This window comes from Lepisosteus platostomus, chromosome 13, assembly GCF_059453375.1.
Source record: "Lepisosteus platostomus isolate fLepPlt1 chromosome 13, fLepPlt1.hap1, whole genome shotgun sequence".
Lineage (NCBI taxonomy): Eukaryota > Metazoa > Chordata > Actinopteri > Semionotiformes > Lepisosteidae > Lepisosteus > Lepisosteus platostomus.
In genome coordinates, this window is record NC_142623.1 from 4,739,640 (window position 1) to 4,761,883 (window position 22,244).

The 22,244-nt window shown below is 48.5% G+C and overlaps 1 protein-coding gene across 6 annotated transcripts; it reads right to left on the reverse strand.

The window, feature by feature from the left end:
• Positions 1-1,059: 1,059 nt before the first annotated feature.
• On the reverse strand, positions 1,060-21,633 carry LOC148649695 (polycomb protein SCMH1). 6 transcript variants are annotated; one of them, XM_088602721.1, is made up of 17 exons: positions 21,506-21,633; positions 18,804-18,880; positions 18,580-18,657; positions 16,695-16,765; positions 15,649-15,883; positions 13,399-13,487; positions 11,941-12,187; positions 7,990-8,055; positions 7,041-7,291; positions 6,098-6,295; positions 5,126-5,252; positions 4,834-5,034; positions 4,159-4,329; positions 3,276-3,389; positions 2,611-2,790; positions 2,031-2,173; positions 1,060-1,735 (listed from the first exon to the last, which is right to left on the reverse strand). In XM_088602721.1, the coding sequence occupies exons 2-17, from the start codon at positions 18,826-18,828 to the stop codon at positions 1,610-1,612; spliced, it is 2,322 nt and encodes a 773-aa protein (XP_088458847.1). In that variant the 5' UTR covers positions 18,829-18,880; positions 21,506-21,633; the 3' UTR covers positions 1,060-1,609. The 6 variants fall into 6 exon arrangements, with proteins under 6 accessions (XP_088458847.1, XP_088458844.1, XP_088458843.1 ...); XM_088602718.1 differs by lacking the exon at positions 21,506-21,633 and adding an exon at positions 20,415-20,658 and having other exon boundaries at positions 11,941-12,184; XM_088602717.1 differs by lacking the exon at positions 21,506-21,633 and adding an exon at positions 20,415-20,658.
• Positions 21,634-22,244: the final 611 nt, after the last annotated feature.

Here is a 22,244-nt window from a genome sequence, read left to right on the forward strand (position 1 = left end):
AATGCCCCAGTATAGTGATGAGGACACTATACTGTAAAAGGGTGCAGTCCTTCGGATGAGACGGAAAACTGAGGTTCTGAGTCTTTCTGCTTTAAAAATCCCAGGGTGTTTCTAGAAAAGAGTAGGGGTGTTACCTCAGTGTCCTGGCCAAATTTCCTATTGACCTTTACCAGTCATGGCCTCATAATAATCCCCATCTATGAACTGGCTTCATCACTCTGTTCTCCTGCACACTAATAGCTGATGTGTGGTGACCGAACTGGTGCACTATAGCTGCTGTCGCATCACCCAGGTGGGGGCTGCACATTGGTAGTGGGGGGGTTGAGTCCGCATTACCTGTAAAGCTTAGAGTGGAGCGTCCAGAAAAGCACTATGTAACTGTAAGCAATAATTATTATCATTAGTGAATTTTAGAGAAAGGGTGAATATATCTGACTGAAACTATCAGTGGGCCCCATGCTTGGTGTTTAAGGGAAAAATAAGCACTCAAAGCTTCCTAAATAAATCACCACTAAACTACAATATCAGCACCTGAGCACAGAGAAGAGCACAACACGGAGAGGGACCCGACCTCATACAATGAGAAAAGATGCCATGATAGAGCCACAAGAAGAAGTATGCAGATGGAGAGTGCTAGGAGGGGTCCTGAAAGACAATAACTGCTGTAGCTCATGCACTTTGTTACTTTCATAATCACTTTACGGACCTTTCTGCCGTTTTTGTTTATTTTTATTTTTTCTTAGAAAAGTTGTGATACCGTGTTTTTACCAGTGTTATTTGGAATGTGTTTCATTTTGCAATGCTTGCTGCTAAAATTGCCCCCTTGGGGACGAATAAAGTATTTAGATTTTAACTGAACGGACTCTTCATCACCACAACAGCAAGCTGCAAGAAACCGCACTCATTAATCAACCCTCCGTGGAAAGAAACAGCTTCGCTGGAGGAGAGAAAAAAACAAACTTCTTCACATGCATCTTTTTTTTGGGAGGTTTTACCAAAGCACAAATCAACTTCTTTGTTTAAGTATTTCCAACAATTAAACAAAAATAGCCACAGTGGTATACCTGGTCTCGCTTTATTCCCGTATGGCTCAAGTCTGTAAAAGTCCGACGTATTAAAAAAAGTCTCTAAAAGAGACGTTCATTTGTAACCAATCCCCAAACATGTTGGAAAGAGCTAGTGTTTTCCTGTTTATTTTATTAAGAATAACAGTCTTACAGACAGAAGGCCCCCGAAGGAAAATAACTCCTTTTATCTCAGCCAAAAAAAAAATATTAAAAAAGAGGGCCCCGAATGGCCAAAACTGTCCAGTGGGCTGTTACTTGCTTATAAAAAGACTCCTTGGGCTGGATTTCTAACAAAAAGAGACACACGACTGCAAAAAAGAAAAGGCGCTGCGCATAGTCTCGAGTACCCAAGATCCTGGTGGACTTGTGTCTGCTACAAAAGAGCACTGAGGCAGTGGGGTGGGGGGTGACGGTGGGCAGCTGCAGCCTCAGAAAATGCTGGGAGACTGGTGCAATGTGCAGGAGAGCCCTGGCTCGATGCCCCGGGGGGGGGGGCGTGTTTCCTGTGCGTCGCTCTGCGAGGATCCGGGCGGGCCTCGTCCTCAGGGTCGCCCCTGTTTCAGCCTGTCGATGTGGAAGGTGAGCTTGAGGGCGGGGCCGAGCTTCAGCCCCATGTACTTCATCATCATGTCACTGCGTAGCAGCATCAGAGCTTTGCCGTCTATCTCCTGCAGCACAGAAGCAAGGGGGTTATACAGAGCTCCTCCGTTCTCCTGCGACCTATTCATTCTCTAAACCCCGATCTGGCCAGAAGTGCTCAGACAGCTCTTTCTGTGGGACATGAGGTGCCTGTAGTGTATGTCCATCCCGGTGCACGAAAGACAAGCAGAAGGTGTGGACCTTTTTCGAAGAGGCACGTCCCCTCTCTGTATCCCTGTTCACACTATACTGCTCTTATTTATACTAGCTGGTACAGTCCTATGCCAACACTATGGGACGGCGACGGTCAGCTGTGGTACCTACGTGTTTTCGGAAGAGGTCAGCGTGTGGGCCCAGCAGAGGGTCGGTGTCCCGTACGAACTGCATGACGTCCTCTACTGTCCACAAGCTGGGATCCTGGCCGTTGGAGCGTGGGCTGTCTCGAGAGCCCAGGAAACGCTCTGAGCCTGGAGGGACCGGGGGAAGAGGGGAAGAGATTGGAGTTCAACTCTTTCAGTCACTGGAAATCGAGCTCAGCAGCAGAGGCTGTCTCTTGCTAACCCACTGTACAGCAGTTCCCAGGATTCACGAAAATGAATTGCTTGTAGCTAAAATATACAGAATATACAGAAAATATACAGAATATTAAAAGACGACTTCACACTTGCACTCTGACAAACCTTTACAACTGCAAATCGGCAGAGTGCTACTTATTCCATTTTGAGAAAGCTTTAGAACGTAACTGATCTTTGTTAATCTTACCGGATTCAGCCGAACTTTTCTTCGGTTAAGTAATTAAGAAAAAAACAGACAATTTCCGGTGTTTTGGGGCTCTAGGAGATATTTACAAATGTGCGTGTTTCAGGAAATCCTGTGTACAGCACAGGCCCGGGTTCCAACTGACCGCCAGAGTTGAGGCGATGTGGTTTGCAGCCAGGACTGGTCCTCTGGGAGAGAGACCGCAGAGGGGGTGGGCGTCCCTCTCGGGAGCCCCGGAGCGGGCTGGTGGGGGTCCCGGGCGTCAGCGAGGGGTCCAGACCGTCCACACCTCCACTGACTCCATTCTCCAGGAAGAAAGGATCTGCTGGCAAGGCAGGGCACAGTCAGGACAGGGATGCTCAGACACACCAGTCCCAGCACTAGTTCACAAGCTCAGTCCGTTACCCTTACACTCTCCCTTCGTTGTCCTGTAACGGAAGTAGTGCAAAATTCTCTGGGATGGCTTCTGATCAGGAAGTGTATGAGGTACAGCAGTACAGAGAAATTCTGATAATGCTGAGCAGGGAAGAAAGAAGTGGGAGAGTCTATCGGAGATAGCATTCACGCAGCTACTCCAATGGGCTTCAAATGTTAAGACTCCTTCCCCTGTACACTTCCAGACAAAGTCTGTTCAAAAGCTGCAACAACTTGCTGGCAACCCAACAGAAGCAGAAGCAGCAGAACTGCCTCACACAGAGCACACAAGCGATGTGAAGAAAACGGGAGAACACAGCCAGGATGAGATCCTCAGGCAGGGAATGATTGAAAGGAGGAAGTGAAGTTCTAGGACAGGCTGCAGGGTTAGGGTACCTTCAGAGGGGTGATGGTGGTTCTTGACCAGTTTTGCTGAGAGAGAGATGCTATAGGGGGGTGACTCCTGGGGGTACCGCTTGCCCCCCCGGCCCTCCACAAAACTCCTCCTGTCTGGGGGCGAGGAGAGATGGTGTAAGCACGAGCAACAGAAAAACACTTTCACAAAACCCGAAACACTGGACAGATATGAGCAGGAGAACCACGTGTGGGACATTGCATTTCCTAACAGGATCCTACGGCCAGCTCCTCCACAAATCCCCTCCTACGCTCTGCTCCAGCTCTGGTGCAAGGTTTACCGTGTGCAGCCACTTGTTACGAACAGTGGTTTACTGGATGAGGACTTTTGGTTACATCTTGCCACTGTTCGCTGCATGCACTATTAAATGTGCTCTGGTCACAACTGATTCATCATCAAGCGGATTGGATAACTTTGATGAGGAAGCAAATGTTCACTGCTCTGTGCCCATCGCGCCCGGCCTAATACTCGCATACTGTCTTATCACCACCTCTCACTTGTTTCTGCAGATCTTCACTCTCTTGGAGGTGCAGGCAAAAAAAGGGCAATGCCCAAAGCAAATTTAAACAGGACGTACAAATGATGGACAATTATCCTACTGGAAACCACAAGAAAAGGACACATTTTTTAAGGGTTTTGAAACCCTGACTTTTATTTATTTTCAGTCTAGTTGAACTTTTCGTTTTTTTTGTGGATTTCAATTGATCAGCTCAGAAGTTCTCCTGACCTTTAAATGAAAGTGTGCTGTGATGAATATTAACCAGTAGGAAAACAGTGATGCCTTTGTGTTTTCAAAGAGTGGGAAGAACTAGTTCATGCATGTAAGTGACAGGAAAAGTGAGACAGAGCTGGAGAGCAACTGACCGGCCAGGTAGACGGGGCTGTCGTAGTGCAGTGGGCTCATCGTGAAGGGCTGGTTGCCGAACAGGTTGTCACTGTGCAGGTTGTGACACAGCTTCTCCAGGAAGCGCAGTACATATGTCACACTATTCACCGCAGGCAGGGTCAGCGTGTGCTGCTCCTGTTCAAAGAAGGCTGCAACAACAAGGAGCAAAAGCAGATCACTTTCCTGCAAGACCTTAATCCAATAAACCATCTTTAAGGCTCTAATACAGCAGCCACTACTACACCCTAACCTAACATAACACAGCAACCCCTCCAATAACACCCTAACTTAATATATCCCCCTGTAGGGCTTTAACACTGTACACTCCCCTGCAACACCCTAACCTAATATACCCTCCTGTACGGCTTAAATACAGTACTCTCCTGCAACACCCCAACTCTGTCTACCCTCTGCAATATACCTAATAATACAATATAGCCAACTGGAAGGCCCAATCCACAGTCCTCTAAGGAACAGCACCAGTTACATTGAGAGCCATACTCACAAAACAGTTCTCCTCCGTTCTGAGCTTATACAGTCTCAGCTAACAAAGCCCAGACTGACTGGGCGGGTCAGATCCGTAGCCACGCCGATCCTATCACAGAGAGAGCCAAGAGACGAAGGTGACAAGGAAATCCGGAGCTCTGCCTGACCTGAGATTACCTCACCCCCGTGGCCAGGCTTGAGGCAGGAGAAGACCGAGCTCTGGTTGTGGGCGCAGTCGATGCAGGCCTGAACGCACTGCTGCAGCACCGAGGAGGCCCGGCCCGGCCCGAAGTGGTCCGGCAGCTGGCGCACCCTCCTCTGGTCCAGGTGAGGGCCCACCTTCCCGTACTTGTTCAGGTACACGCAGACTGCGAGACAGGGGGGTCGTTAGCACCCGCGCACGGTCGCACGCCCGGTGGGCACAAGGCGCGCCCCGGAATCGCGCCGGCGGTGGTTTACCAGTGGGGGCCTGCAAGGCAGCGGTGGGGATGGTGGCGTTGTCCTGAGGCACGGTGCTGGTGTCCGGTTCAGGGGTGCTGCTGGTGGGGGAAGTGGGCACCGGGTTGGGAATCAACCGAGGTTTCCTCTGCCAACAAGCAAACAGTAGAGAAAGGCAGTCAATCCCTAAACCAATTACCGCAGTACGCCTCTCCTCATGGAGTTACCACATCGCAGACCCCGGAATCGTGTACATCTCGGTCTTTCCCCTAGCCGCGTATAAAGTGGTGTTGCTTAATCTGGAGAAGCCAGGTGCAGGTTATGTGTATAAGGATCTAACCCAGCCAGTCTGTAGTCAGTCCTTACAGCCACTGCTGACTTAAGGAAAACCGAACATATAACTCTCTGAGCAATATATTCAGTGATACTGGTGGGCCACTAGGTGTCACTCTCTCAACTGCATAGGAATTGTGTGCCAATAATTATGTCCTGTGGTGCATGCATTTAATTTTTAAGACAGGAGTTCTGCCAACTTATTTTGCAAGCATAAGAACATAATTAAGAACAAAGGAAGAGGTAGCCTTACTTACCTAATGTTAGAAATATGTTGTGGATGTTTATAATTTTTTTCAATACTTCAGATGCTCTTTCCTGTTTTTATTTGTTGTTTGCCTCATATCCTGTTTTTCTGCCTTGTGTGTTGACAGAGATAATTGTCAAGATAAATGCACTGTGAAAAGCACGGTACCCAGAGAGACTGCCAACAGTTGAACCAGAGGAAATTGCAACATTGTAGGGTATCTGCAATTACGTTTGATGGCTCTTCTATGGCTATGGAAGCATTTTGGGTCACAATGCCAAGCTGGCATCATGACAACCAGACATTATGGCAGACATAGCATTGCCTGCAAAATTAACAGGCAAATATAAAGGTTCATTTCAAAAAGCCAATTGTTTAGAGGAAGCCACAGAGTTGCGTTACCGTTCAGTTACCTTACTGCCGGGCTTGGGCCCTCTCTTCTTGGGGATCTTGATGGGCTCCAGCGCCTTCAGGCTGCCCGCGGGGTTGTGCTGTACGCCCGCTGTGACCCCCCTCTGGCCCCAGTTCGCGGGCAGCCTCCCCCGGGGCCGGATGAGCGGCCGTCCCGTCATGGTGCCCTCCAGCCAGGCGGCTCTCTTCACCCATCCCACCTGAGCGCCACAGGACCCGCGGCAGAGACACCATTAGATCACGGACTGGCAGCTTGGCTTTGCTAGTCTCCCTCTGACAAGCCCAAACCCAGATCCCGGCTTGTTGAAACATTAAAGGGATCAGGGGGCATGGGGACGTGGTTGACAGTACTGATGCCTAGCACGAGGATCAATTCTGAACTGAGGCATGTTCTGTGTGGAGTTTGCATGTTCTGCCCGATGTGTGGGTTTTCTCTAGGCACTCTGTTTTTCCACCACATTCCACAGTCATGCAGTAAACAGACAGTAAACTAAAAGCAGAATACAACATTTGTATGTGTTTGTCCGATATTTCAATTTAAAGCCTGAAGCTGGGGGTTCTTTCCTCCGGGGTCGGGAATTATCTTCCTAGGTTTAGTCTCTTCAGGGTCTCATTAAAATCTGCCATCCTAGCCCAAGCTCTAACTCTAAAACTTACAACACTATTAACGCTTGTGTCTAGGTAGTTATTTTACCAGGGTAAAATACGTCACTCAAGAGTGCTGCAGACCTGGGTACAAATGAAGTGAGTTTGGATAACAGTGTCAGACAGCTCGAGGGCTGAACTGGAAGGCTGTGGGCTCATATCTCAGGCTGCTGTTGCTCCCTTCAATGAGGCACTGCAAAGTGCTCCGGGAAAAGTGGGCCTTCAGCTTGTCATTCTAAATGAAAACCTTTTCTCCCTGATCTGGTTAAATGAAGGATGAAAACAATATTTTTTACGTACCGGCCTTCCCACCCTGCTGCCGGGCTTGGGCCCCCTCTTCTTGGGGATCTTGATGGGATCCAGGGATTTAGGGGTGCCTGCTGGGCTCTGGCTCTCCACCCCTCTCTGCCCCCAGGCCGCAGGCAGCCTGGTTTTCCTCCGGCCTGGCCGGCGACTCCGCACCCCCACCGCCGCCTTCCCTGCTGCGGGGTGCATGCCCCCTCCTTCCAGGCTGCCCTCGGGCGCGGCGCTGAGACTCTTGGGCAGCACAGCTGCAAGCGAGAGGAGCCAGAGAGATTCTGGGTTTTGGTGTGGTGCAAACGCAGAGAGGGATGCAAGAAAGGAGGGCTGCAGAGGCAGGCAGGCAGGCAGAGGGAGGGACAGGCACACACACAGAGGGGGTGGGGAGCTGACAGCCGAAAGCAGACGGGCACAGACATGCGGGATCTGGCACAACTGCAAAGTTAAACAAGGTCCGAGAGAATAAAGAAATGACAGGAAAAATCAATGACCCCTGTGAGCATGATATAAAGATTTTTCAAAATAATGGACGGATTTTGACACCACTTTTACAAAGTGAGAGACCTCCGTTCTCTGGGACCCCCTCAAAGAGTTTGACGGGGGTCTTGGAATCTTTAAGTTACTGGCAGCCAGGCAAAAGAACTTGCCAACGTGCCTCCTGAGATTTGTGATCCATATACTCCAGAGAAAACCTCTTCACAGGGGTTAGAACAGGGGTTTCCAATCCTCGTCCCAGGATTCCAGATCCAGATCATCTAATAGGCCAATTTAAATCACCTGTTCATAACGTTAGTGAACAATTACTGTATGTACTTTTTTCTTTCGAGAAGCAGATTTTTATTCTCAAGCATCTCTGAATCATTTAACACAATCTGTGCTTAACTGGTCACAGTAAAATTATTTCAGATCTTTAGAAATTGGTGATTTGATAATTTCCTATAAAACTCACTGGACTGGGACTCTTCAGGACCCGGACTGGAGACCCTTGAGTTCGTCAGAAACGCCAGAACACCATCTTAGAGAAAGAAGAACCAAATCAGGCACAGAGGAAGAATTCTTTCTTTCATTAATAAAGGACAAACACACAGCTCCACACTAAAATAAACAATATACAGAAACTAAATACAACTGCTCCTCCCCCACTCCCTTCTCTACCACCACAGCAGATCTTCACCAGCGGGTTGGAGATAAACAGCTCTGCACAGCGCAGCTGATTCTTGTATTCTCTGCCCCTCAAGCCCCTCCCTCTCTCTCCTCTCAGGTAGGAAATCCCCTGTCTGTCACTGACACACGCACACAGCCATCTTCAACAAAGGATTCCTTGTAGAAGGCAGTCACAACCTGCCCTGACTTCATCAACGGCCCCCATTACGCTAGTTTGAGATTCACATACTGTAGCAAAGCACACTGTCCCTAAGGTCTGACAGCTGCATCAGCCTCTGTGGCTTGCCGGACCTGTGTCAGCTCTGCCAAGAGACACTCTCGAACCTGTAATGTTACAGCTGGATACTGTCACCAGACAAATCAACAGAGGCTCCTCACGGTCAAGACCGACACATAAAATGTGAAAATGAAATAAAACCCCCCAAACATACAGGTCTTGTTTAATAGGCTGAACCTTAGCCCTCGAAGCTTTAATTTATCTCAACAGATAAACCTAGAACCTAGTGATGAACCGAGGAAATAAGGCTGCACAGACACAAGAGCATGAAGATAATCAGCATCACAAGAACCCTCCAAAGAAGGAACGAGGTGTGAACTTACTCAGCAGTCCCAGACTTAGCGCAGGTCAATACAAGTTCCACCAAGAAGCTGCTGAAGAGGTGACCGGGGCTCAAGTCTACTTGCAGACCGACTTACAAACGCAGTCTTAGTCTGCTGATTCTGTGTGCCTGTCAGTGTGTGGGAGTCACCTCTGCTCACACACTTCCTTCCTCCCTCCACTTTCGACTCGGTCCCTCAAACCTCAGGCCACATCTCTGACTCGTTGGACTGGAGCCACAGGGCAGGAACAAAGGGAGAAACAGAGGCCGTGTGCACAGCGAGGAGCAGTAGCTACTTGGGATGAAGGTCTAGGAGGTGGACAGGACAGAGGGCAGGGGACTGTAAACCCAAGGACAGGACCCAGAATTACTCAGAAGTATCTGCTGCTTTTGTTGATGGTATACTCTCGTGCTATCCTGTTTCCCCCAAATCACAACTGCCCCTACTGACCTGCATCAAGAAACAACGTCATATAATACAATAAATAACAAGAGCAGGTGTTTAATCTATGAGTAGCCTGTGGGTGTCTAACACCTAGCTCTCTGGAATTAAATCCCACTCAGCTGAAACACTCAAAAGAAAAGCACAACAGACTCAAGAGATCTTGCCTCAGAGGCGTCACAATTCTTTCTTGGCTCACAAATGAACACCTTCTGTACCCTCCTTCTGAAAACCACTGCTGCAATTGCAGATATTTTTATTAGCGTCCTGGATCTGAAATAAGATTCCCCAATAATTTACATATAGCCTTCCATGCAGTTATAAGACCAAGTAATACAGAGTGAATGTAAGACACAGTATGCAAGACATACCCACAATTACTTCTAAAACTGTGTACACGCACAAAAAGCCAGACATCATTCCTGCAGGCACACACATTCACCTCCAGCACAGACACATACACATTCAGAAACCCTTAAGCTTTTTAAACCCGAAAGGTATTTATCCTGGATCTATTCCGGACAGATTTATGACCACAAAATTCCACAGGCAGGGATTGATACAGCCCACAGCCGGTAGACACTCTGTGAGTTTCTACCCCCACCTCCCCCAGTCACCGTCTGCTTCACTCTGCGTCTCTGAGAAACACACTGAAACACGACAGAAGAAAAATAAACCCTCCTCTTATAGTGAAATCCAATGGGCTTCACTGTGAGATTCTACAATAATACAAACCGGCAGTTGCTTCGCACTCGCGGTCAAAAAAGCAGAACTCAGGTACTGCCAGACAAGGGATCGCTCATGCCAAACAGCTGTTTCATATGCTGCACGTGTATGCAGCTATATCTCAAACTCAGAACAGACTTATAGCGTCAGCCGGACATTTTCCTGGGCCCTGCTGTAAGCATGTCTTGCCTGGTGAAAATGACAGACAAAGCCTACTTCCACACTTCACACACAAAGTCCCAGAGCAACAAGTACGGACACAGCGGCGGTGCTGAGCCTACCCTGAGGAGACACAGCGCAGGATTGTGCCTCTGAGTCCTCAGCCTTGACCAACTCCTCCAGTCATCTCTCCCTCTCTCTATCGCTCTTCCCCCCTCTCGCTCTCCTTTCCTCACTCCCCCCTCATCCTCTCACTCCCACCCCCCTCGTCAAAGCACGCACCCAGAGCTGGGCCACTCTGGTCCGGCTCTTCCTAGCTCTTGCCACTTCTCCTCTCCCTCCCCTCCCCTCCCCCTGACACAAACTCCACCCAGACCCACTCTGCCGAGCTCGCTCTCTCGTCTTTGCTTCTCGGCGCAGGCCGAGCCAGCAGCGAGCCACTCGGCCTCCTCTCCCCGTCTCACTCTCTTCCTCCTCGTGCCTTTGTGCGCCTCCGGGCCCGAGCGAGCGTGTATCCGTGCCAGGGTGAGAGGCCCTGGGCCGGGCACACAGAGGCAGGCTCTGTTGCAGCCAGCGAGCCGGCACCGTCTGCCTGCCAGCTGGGACCGTGCCAAGCCCGAGTGCACGCTCATAAAACACGCTCCCATAAAACACTGCCTCCCCCACCCCCCCCGGCCTCCCGCTCTCGACAGATCCAGGCCTTCTCTGAGTTTCTCTGTCTCTCCAGTGCTCTCTCTCTTTCAATTTCTCTTCCGTTTCCCTTCATCCTCCTCTCCACCCCCATCACTTGCACACTCTCCTCCTCGCTCTACCACTTTCCCCTGCTGCTCCGTCCCTCCTCTCTACCCTCACTCGCAGTACCAGGGCTGGCCCCTTGGTCCCTGCAGCCAGCCAGCTCACTTCTCCAGCACCTGCGCATCACTACAGTTACAACAGGAACACACAGCTCAAGTTGGCTCAAATGCATTCTTCACACTAGTGACTGCTTGTTCGTGTTTTAGTGCTCGTTATAGTGGTATGGCAAGTGTATATGGCGATTGGTGCATAATTCCTTCACAAGCATCAGAACAAGATTTACAATAGGAATTCTGCACAGTATATTCGCATTTTTCCATGGATCTATCATGCTTGTCCTACACATCTGCAACAAGGATATGCTCTGCAACAGCTCTATGAGCTTTTATCGTGATTTTACTGCTACTTCATACACTTCACACTGCTTTCACCACATAATATGCAATACACGAATGAAAAAGTATATCCTTTATGTATTTTTATGACTTAGATGAAGATCTGATCACATTTTAGGTCAAATTTATGCAGAAATCCAGAAATCACAAACTTTCTAGCACCACTGTATCATGCTTTACCACTGCAAAACTTGCACGAAGACAATACAGGCCCAGACAGGATTGTCAGTAACTTCAGTGCATGATCCTTCATGCGGGGGGTCCCTGGGAGACACTCAGAGACAGCCGGACAGTGTGTCAGACGCCTAACCTCAGGGACAGACACAGCCCGCGCTGACACACGGAGATGCATCCTGACAGACGGGTCAGCTGAGCACGCACAACGACAGTCCTCTACCATCATGAAGAGGGAGACAGGAACTGTGACAATGAAATCACCATAACCTGGGGCCTTGACAGTAAAGAGGTTCAGCCCGGTTTGGATCATGGCTGAGCTCTCATCACTGTGCAGCAGCAGATTGAGGAAACAGGCAAGACAGGGAGTGAGAGCCGTGTGCGACTGTTGCTGGGCAGCAGCAGGGTTAGGGGTCGGGGTGAGGCAGACGGTGGCAGTGCCATACCCTTGGTGCCGGGGGGCTGCAGGTTGTCTCCAGTGAGGGAGCACCAGCCCACTGGGAAGATGTCTCGGGAGTCATAGCGGCAGTAGTAGTCAAAGGCTCCCCTCCAGCCATCGAAGGTGACCAGCACCTCCACGCCCCGCAGAGCCCCAACAGTGGCCGGGCAGATGAAGTGCGGGTTCTTGCGGTCCACAGCCTCCAGCTTCATCCCCACTTTAAAATAGTTCTGCTCGGGGGCAGGCGGCTCCTGCTGGGGAAGGGTGCGGGAGAGAGGGTGAGGAGAGGCGGGAGGTTAGAAGCTGGGAATCCAGGCCACAGGCGTACAGAAAAACCACACCCTGCTGTCATACAACTGGAACTGGAGCGGCTTCATGCTACAGGCTTGTTCTACTGTAACCAGTTTTGACCGTTACCGCCATGAATTTGGTGGACAGCCATATAAAGCTCAAGATTGGCTGGCTAAATTTAAATATTACTACTGGGCTGGGCTTTTTGGCTGATGGTACTTGGGAAATGGCTCAGTGCTCATTCAGCGGTACTCAGTGCAACAGCATTGTGGACCTCAAAGTGAGAAGGCATTAATTAAACCCATTAGATTCCAGAATCTGCTATGTTCTGCCCTTAAAAGGCCCAGCTATCGCAAACTCACTGGACATCTGGAAGAAAGTCAAGCAGTTGGAGAAACCTGCCTACATTCTCTCCAGTGTGTGGCCGTAGGGATTGTATCTGTGATCCGAATCGTACAATACTCACACTTGGCTATTCAAGATTGTAAAACATAAATAACTGACGATTCCACATTAGTAAAAAAAAAGACTCCCCTCAGCCCTTCATACCTATAGGGTGCCACATTGGGACATCGGTTTTCCCTCTCATACGGTGGCTGATCTAACTGTCTGACAGCCACCGTCATGTGGGACAGAGAACTGGACAAGTAGGATAATAATGCTGATTGCAATAATAGGCCAATATTCTCTCTCCACAAAATTTCACACACCATCTAATTCGGTTTAAATGTGCGCACAGAATGAACACCACACCGCACTGACAGTTCCAGACGAGGACAGCTCTTGGTCCTCCAGCCACAGATGCAGGCCAAGAGTGGGTTTAACTGGGACAATAGTCAGGTTGTCACGCTGTGTGTTTTACTTCGCCTTACCTTTATAACTAGAGACTTAGTTAGGATTTGAAAGGACGCTGCCGTTTTGATATGTTTTTTTATCCAGGGGTGGGGAGCTGCCACAAGGTGAGGGCTGTGTGATGGGGGGGGGTGGACTGGAGTTTTTGCTAATGTTACTCTATAGTTTCCCCCCCACAGAAAAATTTGATCACAAAAAGACAGTGCTTCAAAACCACACCGGACAGGAGTGTAGGCAGGTTTTAGAATAAGGGAGAAAAGAGGAGACCTCTGTCTGGCCCTGGGAAGGTCGTGTCCGAGCGGGTGGCGAGAGGGGCAGGTACCTTGTGGAATATCCGCCCCGGAGCCATCTCCGCCCCGTTCAGCGTCTTCAGCAAGAACATGGGCCAGGAGGACGCGTTCAGCCGGAAGCCTGCAGGACAGACAAACACACAGCCAGGAGGCTTTAACACCGGCCTGAGACCGGGGGCGCCACCGGTCAGCCCTGCATCTCTCAACTGTAAAGGGTGGAAGGACTGGAAGTGGATCTCGGAAAGCTTCCTGTTCCGATCTGCATTGACCTCCAACGGGAAACATTACAGCTCTTGTGTTTTGAACTGCACTCTGTCAAGAGCTCCGAGGGGCTTGGAAACGGTACTAAATTCCTCTTTGCGGAACAGCTCACAAGATGCTGATCAGCAGGAGCCTCTCACGCAGTGCTGCAATGTCTTGGACACATCGTCTCCAAGGCAGCCGTTAGGTACTGTACTGCTATCTGCCAGACAGCAAAACACCTAGCATCCCCCTAGAGTTTCATATTTGTAAAACTCACCGGGTGTGTGTGTTCTGGGTTTTTTTTTCTATGAACTCCATATTAGCCATTGGCTGCTGTGATGCAGATATAATCTGGTCACCAAAATGACCACTGACGACAAAACCTACAAGTTATTAAGTTACTGGACGTCCATTCAGAAAAGATAAAACAGTGGCAACGTTTACAGGTAAAAAAACACATGCCTGTTGTACACGGACTCACGCAGCTCAACAACTTGAAGGGCTACGGCTGTGTGGCATGTCTATAGTACTGTGCGTGACATTTCAACACACATAAAATGAACTGCGTAAACGTGAGTGAGTTTCGAAGGTGGATTTGATTTTGAGGGCAATACTGGGAATGTCCAGTATAAAATGTACACTGTTTAACTGCCATCACAAGCTTTCCAGCATCTCTGAAGGTTTGCCAAGTCCTTATTACTTATTAGATGTGGTGCCAGCTGCTTGCTGGTTCATGGAGATAAACTAAACAGTGACCCCTTCTGGACAAATGTAATACAATGTCATATTTTATGTAAAAAACATTTCCATTGCAATTTTATCTCTGCACAAACCATAAAAGGGAGCTGTGGTGGCTCAGACTGCAAGGGCATCTAGCTCCTGACCAGAAGGTCCTGGGTTCAATCCCAGGTAGGGGCAGGTGATGTAGCTTGCTCTAATTCCTTCCAGACAGCTCCCAGGTCCACTCAGCCTGCTTTCCGAATGAGTACCGGGGGTTAATCCTTCCGGGGGTAATAGGCCGGCCAGAGTGTGATGCTGATCACTTCACCTCCACCTCCAGTGTCGGATGGTCAAGAAAAATGGTGGCCCTTGCCCCCCCATTCCCCAATGACCTTTATGGCCTGAAAAGGGACCTACCTACCCTTAAACCATAAAAGCAATACTGCACTGTGCAGTGAAGCCAATCGGTGTGTGGTGCAGACAGTCATTATGCTGTGCTCAGTCAGTGTACCCTGTAGACAGTCAGTGAGCAGTGCAGTCAGTGTACAGTGCAGTCAATCAATGTACAATGCAGTCAGGATGCAGTGCAGTCAGTCTGTGTGCAGTCAGTCAGGGTGCAGTGCAGTCAGTCAGTCAGGGTGCAGTCTGTCAGGGTGCAGTCAGTCAGTCAGTCAGGGTGCAGTGCAGTCAGTCTGTGTGCAGTCAGTCACGGTGCAGTGTAGTCAGTCTGTGTGCAGTCAGTCAGGGTGCAGTGCAGTCAGTCAGTCAGTCAGGGTGCAGTGCAGTCAGTCAGTCAGTCAGGTGCAGTCAGTCAGGGTGCCGTGCAGTCTGTGTGTGTGCAGTCAGTCAGGGTGCAGTGCAGTCAGTCAGTCAGTCAGTCAGTCAGGGTGCAGTGCAGTCAGTCAGTCAGTCAGTCAGGGTGCAGTGCAGTCAGTCAGGGTGCAGTGCAGTCAGTCAGTCAGTCAGTCAGTCAGGTGCAGCCTGTCAGGGTGCCATGCAGTCAGTCTGTCAGTCAGTCAGGGTGCCATGCAGTCAGTGTGTGTGCAGTCAGTCAGGGTGCAGTGCAGTCAGTCAGTCAGTCAGTCAGTCAGTCAGTCAGTCTGTCAGGTGCAGTCTGTCAGGGTGCAGTCAGTCGGTCAGGGTGCAGTCGGTCAGGGTGGCGTCAGTCAGTCAGGTGCAGTCGGTCAGGGTGCCATGCAGTCAGTCTGTCAGTCAGTCAGGGTGCAGTGCAGTCAGTCAGTCAGTCAGTCAGTCAGGTGCAGTCGGTCAGGGTGCCGTGCAGTCAGCTGCTCTGTGCTCTGCCAGTGCTGGACACTCACCCAGGGGGGGCTGCAGCATGCCCCCGTTCTTCTCGCAGTTGCCGATGGGCTGGATCTCGGAGGAGTCCACCAGCCTCCAGAAGTCGTTTTTGTTGTCGCTGCCGTCGAGCCGCAGCCGCAGCCGCGCCCCTGTCAGCCCCACCACGGTGGCTATGCAGGTGGACGTGGTGTTCCGGGGGTCCTGCGCCTCCAGCTTCATCCCCGACTTGAACTCGTTCCCCGGAGGGCTGGCACTCTGAACGGAGGAGCGCACAGTCGGCACCAGTGTGACACTTCCAGAACGCCTGGGGTACCGTGTCCTGTCAATTCAGTTCTCATCCATTTCCTCTCCTGCTCTTTATGTGCGGTTTATCACTCATCCATCGCTCCTGCATGGCTTGGACTTTGAGCTGACCATTCCCACAAAGAAACAACCTGGACCTGTTTCTGCAGTTACGGTATAGCTGTGAAGTGACTGTGTACATTCTGCTGCTCACTCTGCCCTCCCGATGCAGAGGATATGCTAGTGGCCCCGAACGGAGATGTTCCTACAAGGGTCATGCCAGACGCGTCTGCCTCCGCAACCCTTCAGTCTCCGCATTTTGCAATGTTCCGCAAATCATAAAATATGAGTGTGAAACAATCAAAACCACTGATAAAATCTCTATTTCGCTAATCTATTAGATTCATTACTATCAGCGGACCACAAATGGGCATCATAAAAACAGCAACTCTGACAATATGTCAAGCGCTAGTTTTTCTCCAAAAGTGCTGAGCTTTTTCGATAACTGTCCTCTGTCAAGTAGCAGACTCTGCACACTCTGGCAGGGGGTGTGGACTGACTTCAGATGTTCACACACACCCCCCAGAGCACCAACATGGCTCTGAGAGAATGATTCAGGCCACGGATGTATTACTTATTTTCCTCTATTTTTGGCATCTCATTTGAAATATGTGAAACAATGAACGATTTCAATACATCAGCTGTGAAATCACACATGCTCTGTAAAAGATAACATTCTCTCCTGGGCTATAAATGTATATATAGACTTGCACGGCACACCCACCTGTCTGAAACAGTGGGCGGGGGCAGCTACGGCACCTGTCTCTTTCAGATACTTCTCCCAGCTGAAGTGTCCTGCAGAAACAGTACATGATGAAGTTCTGACTGATTCTGTGGAAAGGGACTGGTCACTCGTGATTACACACAAACACTTTCATCAACAAACACATCCAGATGACCAGCTGACAACCAGTTTTTTTTTTTTACAATTCAGCTTAAGGACTGCAAAGTCAACTAAACCCCTTATAATACAAGATGAGTAAATCCTGACAGCATCTTAGGTCACGGTAAATCAACAATGATAAAAAAAAACATCAGTAGTCAAAATAACAAAATGTCTTTTTAATTTTTACTTGTAAAAATAAGAAGAGGGAAATAGCAACTGTGACTCAGAACTCCAGCGAAAATTAATTTAACTTTTATATACCTCATGTTCACTTTACATTTGTTTTACTTCCTGTCTCGCTGTAAAAAAATTACCCAAACTCAGACATGCATGAGCATTGCTGCTTACAGATACATAACAGGAGCAGAAAGAAAGAGTGTCAAGACGTTCACGAGGAAGAAGAGATTTAAATAGTTTGTGAGTATTGCAAGTTAGTTGCCATTATCTATGACATTACTTTTACTAGTGTAACAAGCTTTTAATGCAATTTGATTATATAAACATGGGGCACTGGTCAAACTAACTGGTTATCTACTGAAATTGGCATTAATCTCTTCAGATGGAAATAAGATGCTTGTTCTGGCAGAACCTCAGCACAATGAGCAAAGAAAGAAAACTATATGCAAGATATTAACTGCAGGAAATATTAGAAAATGTGACAACTATATGAGTGGCAAAAATACAATGAGTCTGAAGCAACATCTAAAACATCGTAAGACATGCTTTTACAAAGCTGGCTAGTCAGCTACGAAACTGGAACACTAGCCAACATTCATTCCAGTGTGATTTGCTTTATTCAGATTTTATGTGGAAAATATTAAGGAAGTGTGGAAAACGCACCTTGTATGTGTTTCACAACATGCAGCAGTCATCAACAAAGAATGACAAAATTACTGTATTTATCCAAGGTGTGTGAAAGTAGCTAGCCTGCTGTTTAACGTACTGAGAAAATGCCGTCATAGTGGCACAGTGTTCTATAACGCATTCTTATTTTTAAAGAAGAATGTAAGTATAATGAGAGCGCTGTGATCAACCTTGAAGCACCGTTGAATAAGAGGCTAGAAGAACATCATTCACATAGTACATCCTGGCTGTGGAGTGGAGAATAAATGAGGACCTATTGTTACATGAACATGTATATAAGAAAAGGGTTAGATAGACGCATGCTGTTTCATATTAATAGATGATAACACAGTCATGATGGGTCTTGAAATGTTAAATGTCGGAGACAACATTTTGAGAAAAACATCATCAAGCAAAAAAGGCGGGACTGAAACATGACAGCACTGAAAGGGACACCAGTCCACCACTGAGCCACAAAGAAAGGAATTCAGATATCGGATATTTTACATATGTTTCATTAATGTCTGCTTCAGTACTAGCAAATGTCTTTGTTAGGCCCATAATAGTGTGAGTACCAACCTCTAAAATAGAGATATTAGAGAAAAATCCTAGAATGTATATTACTGATCTTGATCTTGGACCTTGACAGCTGCCCAGCCCTGTTGAGGAACCAGGACCCAGGCTTCTTTCAATACACAGCAAGTGAGGTCCTTGAGTCAATCAACCACCAACTACCAAACAGGCTCAGTGGGCTGAATGGCTCCCTCTCGTGTGTAACCCTGTGCTCTTCTGCCTAGTCAGAGTTTTGTAACATTACTGTAATTGTCCCAAATAAAACAGCCAGACGCTGGCAGCTTCGCGGACGGACAGCGACTCTCACCCTGGTACTGCGGCGGCGTCCGGGAGGGCCGTCCGCTGCGCGCGTGTTTGTGTCGTCTCTCATCTTTCCACTCGATAGCTGGGAGAGACGGAGAGAAGGATACAGTACATGCCTCTCTTAGCAGGGCAGAGGGAAGGTTAACATGCCATTTACATCCCGCCTTGTGTCACGCCTAAGGAGACGCCCATCCTGGGCAATGATCTCTTCACACGTCTTCCCTTTACCTCTCTGACGCCCCGGCTTCCTCATGCTCCGGTAGTACTGACCAGTCCCCTCAACGCGGGCCAATCCACGCTCCACTCTACACACAGAGACAGGGGAGAAAGTCAGTGCGACACAGAGTCTGGGCTGGCCTGGGCCAGGGGGCCTCATCCTGGGAAAAAAGGTTAAAGATGAAAGAGCGCCTAGCTATTGGGAGCTTATCGATTCGACATCCTGAGTGAGCTGTTTCTCCAAAGATCCTAGTCCATCGGCGTCTATTCTATGAAACCTCCCAGCTCCTGACTGGCAGTGGGCAGTGGCCTAGGCCGCTCCTGGACAGAAGGTCTTGAAGTGAAAAGCAAAAGGAAAAATAACGCAAAAAGGAAAAACAAATCCCAGCCTCCCTAGCGACCAGTGTGATGGGAGTCTAAAGTTCAAGAGATGTGTGAATCGCGGATTAATATAACTAGTTCCCTTTTTTCAAAACAAAAAGGAGGTCTATCTACATACACATAAATAACATGACCACACAACATCTGATTTTAGTTCAATGGGAAAGAAGAGAAAACGCATGAATTTCACAAAACTATGATTAAAGGTTTTGAAATATTAGGGGTCTGTGTGTTGCTTTTGCCCAGAGACATGCAGGAAGGACCCCCACCAACTTCTGGACAGCAGCTGAGCTATGAAGAGAGACCACGAAAGGTCAAGGGGTTAATCAGATAACAAGGGGATGTCGTTTGCAAGGGTCCAAGGGTGAATAACAAGAGCGTTTATAGTCAAAGCAAAATCTCCACTGGGAGTCGGCTGTCTAGTCAATTCAAGGCTAGAGCAACTCAGTGCATCCTGGCCGCTATATTTGGCAATGACAAAACCACCAGCTGCGTTTGAACAGGGACAGTCATATTCTGACCCCTCTTGAACCCTAACAGAAGAGGCCTTTTGAGGGTCTGTACTGATTCGGTTGCAGCTAATGTACTGAACCATTTCATCAGGAACAGCCCTTGGAATACAAATGTTCTCACAAATGTGTGTGAACTGTGTTTTGGTGTGCAAGTGGCTTCATGATCAGTTCTGCATGGTTCCTCACCTATCAGATTTATAAATCCACGCAATGTCAATCTGCCTTCCCTTTTTAACATCTGTGTTGTTACACCATCTGGCCACCCGTACCACTGACACGTAGAAAGGGACAGAAACAAACAGGCCTCTCCAGCATGCTCCCAATACACCAAGATTAAAGTCACTTATAAGTTAAGTCATAATTTAAGATAAAACTTGTAAAAAAAACATTGGGAGACAAAATAAACACTTCTTCAAACATCTGGTTGTGTGTTGGTGGCAGCACAGATGTCCTGTGCAAACAGGAGCACAGCTGTCACATTTCTCAAGTCTATTGGCATGTCTGTATCAGAAGGCTGCAGTCAGCTATAATGCCAGTTACATAACTAAAAAGCAATAGAAAAAGCCAGGGAATTATTAATTAGCAACAGTAATTGGCTGCTTAAATTGAATTTAAAAAAATCATCATTTAAATTATATAACTAAACACTATCAATAGCAATGATCGTCAGTCTTGGTTCATTTGAAATGGCAATAAAACATACCGGTAACTGCAGACAAGTCCCACTTACAGCATTTGAAGAACGAGCAATTAATTCAATTAACAAATACTTGAGCAATTGGCGTATCTGGTCGCAGCAGTCCATCCCCATTTAAACTTCTTAATGAAACCGCACGAAATTGTTAACAGAATGCAGACCGTTTCGGATATAATCCGTAAAGAGAGGGTAGTGCTATTTCTGAAGTTTTCTTTTTAATGGGGAGAAGAAGATCGCCACCGTACAGTTTTTGTTTTGCACTGAAGCATATTCTCCGAGTGGGAGAAGTGCGCCTTTTGCTTGCGTCCCCCGAAAAGGGGAAGACGTCTAAATGAACGCGACCAGCGTGTCTTTTATTTTTATCCCCCTATAAAACACACACACACGCACGCACACGGTTTCCATTCAAAGGCAGCGCGTTTGATTAATAGCCGGAGGTTGCTGTCGTGTTTGTTTGTTTGTTTGTTTGTGAGTGTGCGTGTGTTTTGCGGGACACGGGGAGGGGGGAGGGAAGGATGACTCCGGTGTCCCGCAGAGGACGGGAGTCCCAGTCTCTGACCCACGGTGCAACAAAACACGGACAAGCTCAGCACCGAGCAGACCCTGTGTGCCGCTTCTGTCGTCGCTGCTACTCCCACAGCAGGATGTGCAACAAAGCGGTACGTCGACATCTAACTCCCCCCCTCCCAAGTCCATTCAAAAGCACAAAGCCGAGCCTACACATGGAGCGCTACCAAAACAAATCATAACGGCGCGCAGCTTCGATTTTCACAAATTTCTTAACACACTTCAAACTAACAGGAGGGGAGGACGCACTTTTCCTTTTCTTTTTTTTTTTGCATGGACACACTCCCTTCGCTTTTATTTTCTGCCACAGACACCCGCACAAAAACAAGCATGCTCTGTAGGATAGATACATACAGTATGCGTTACACACACACACATATATAAAAAAAAAAATCTCGCCTGTTACTACTCGCTTGCCTCCCGCCAAACCGAGCGGTTTTACCCAGACTGAGGAAGCGCTGTGTTTTACACACACACAAAAAAAAACCCAAGGGGATAGGGGGAAACAGGATAGCGTGTTAAGAGAAAAAAATATTAAAATTAGCTCGTTTTTTTACCTCCGCTTTGCAGGGATTTGTATGTATGTATTTTTTGTCTGGTGTGGATTCAGTATCTATCCGCCATTTTTTGTAGTGCGCAGCAGTGTTGAGTGCGAGGGGGGTTTTCAGAGCCGCTGGATATTCAGTCTCATTTGGGAGAGAGAGTGAGAAACGAGGGCTGAGACGGAGGCAGACACGACCCCTGGCGATGGAGAAGCGAACAGAAGAAAAAAAAAGAGAGAGAAAAGAGGGCGCCCGGCCTGTGCACCGCCAAGTCTCTGAACCTCGCCAGACGGCGCGTCAGCTCAGGCAGAGGCCGGTGTTTCCTGAGCTGCCTGGAGCAGATTCGGTGTCAGAAATATCGGCAACGTCAGGTTGCGACCCCCCACCCCCCGGGCGCATACTGACAAGCAGGAGAAATAAATCGACATGGGGGTTTGGTCACAGTGTAGCCGTCTCCAAGGGGGCGGCCGCCCCGGGACCCGCGTTTTGGGGGGACCCCGCGCCGGCCACCCCCAATCCCCAATCCCGCATCCCGCATCAAAATCTAAATACATGCTTCAATATTTTAATAAAGCGACGCGCAAAACTCTTATTTCAACTCCAGATGAAATCTAAAGCCAGTGGGAGAGCAGATGCTTCTTTCAGAGCTGGAGGCGTTTTCCCCGCACTAACTACGTCAAAGGCCATCAGTTGCCCAGCTAAAAATTATTGCGAGCGGCATAACTAAACTAGCTTGGGGGGAAAAAAACCTTAG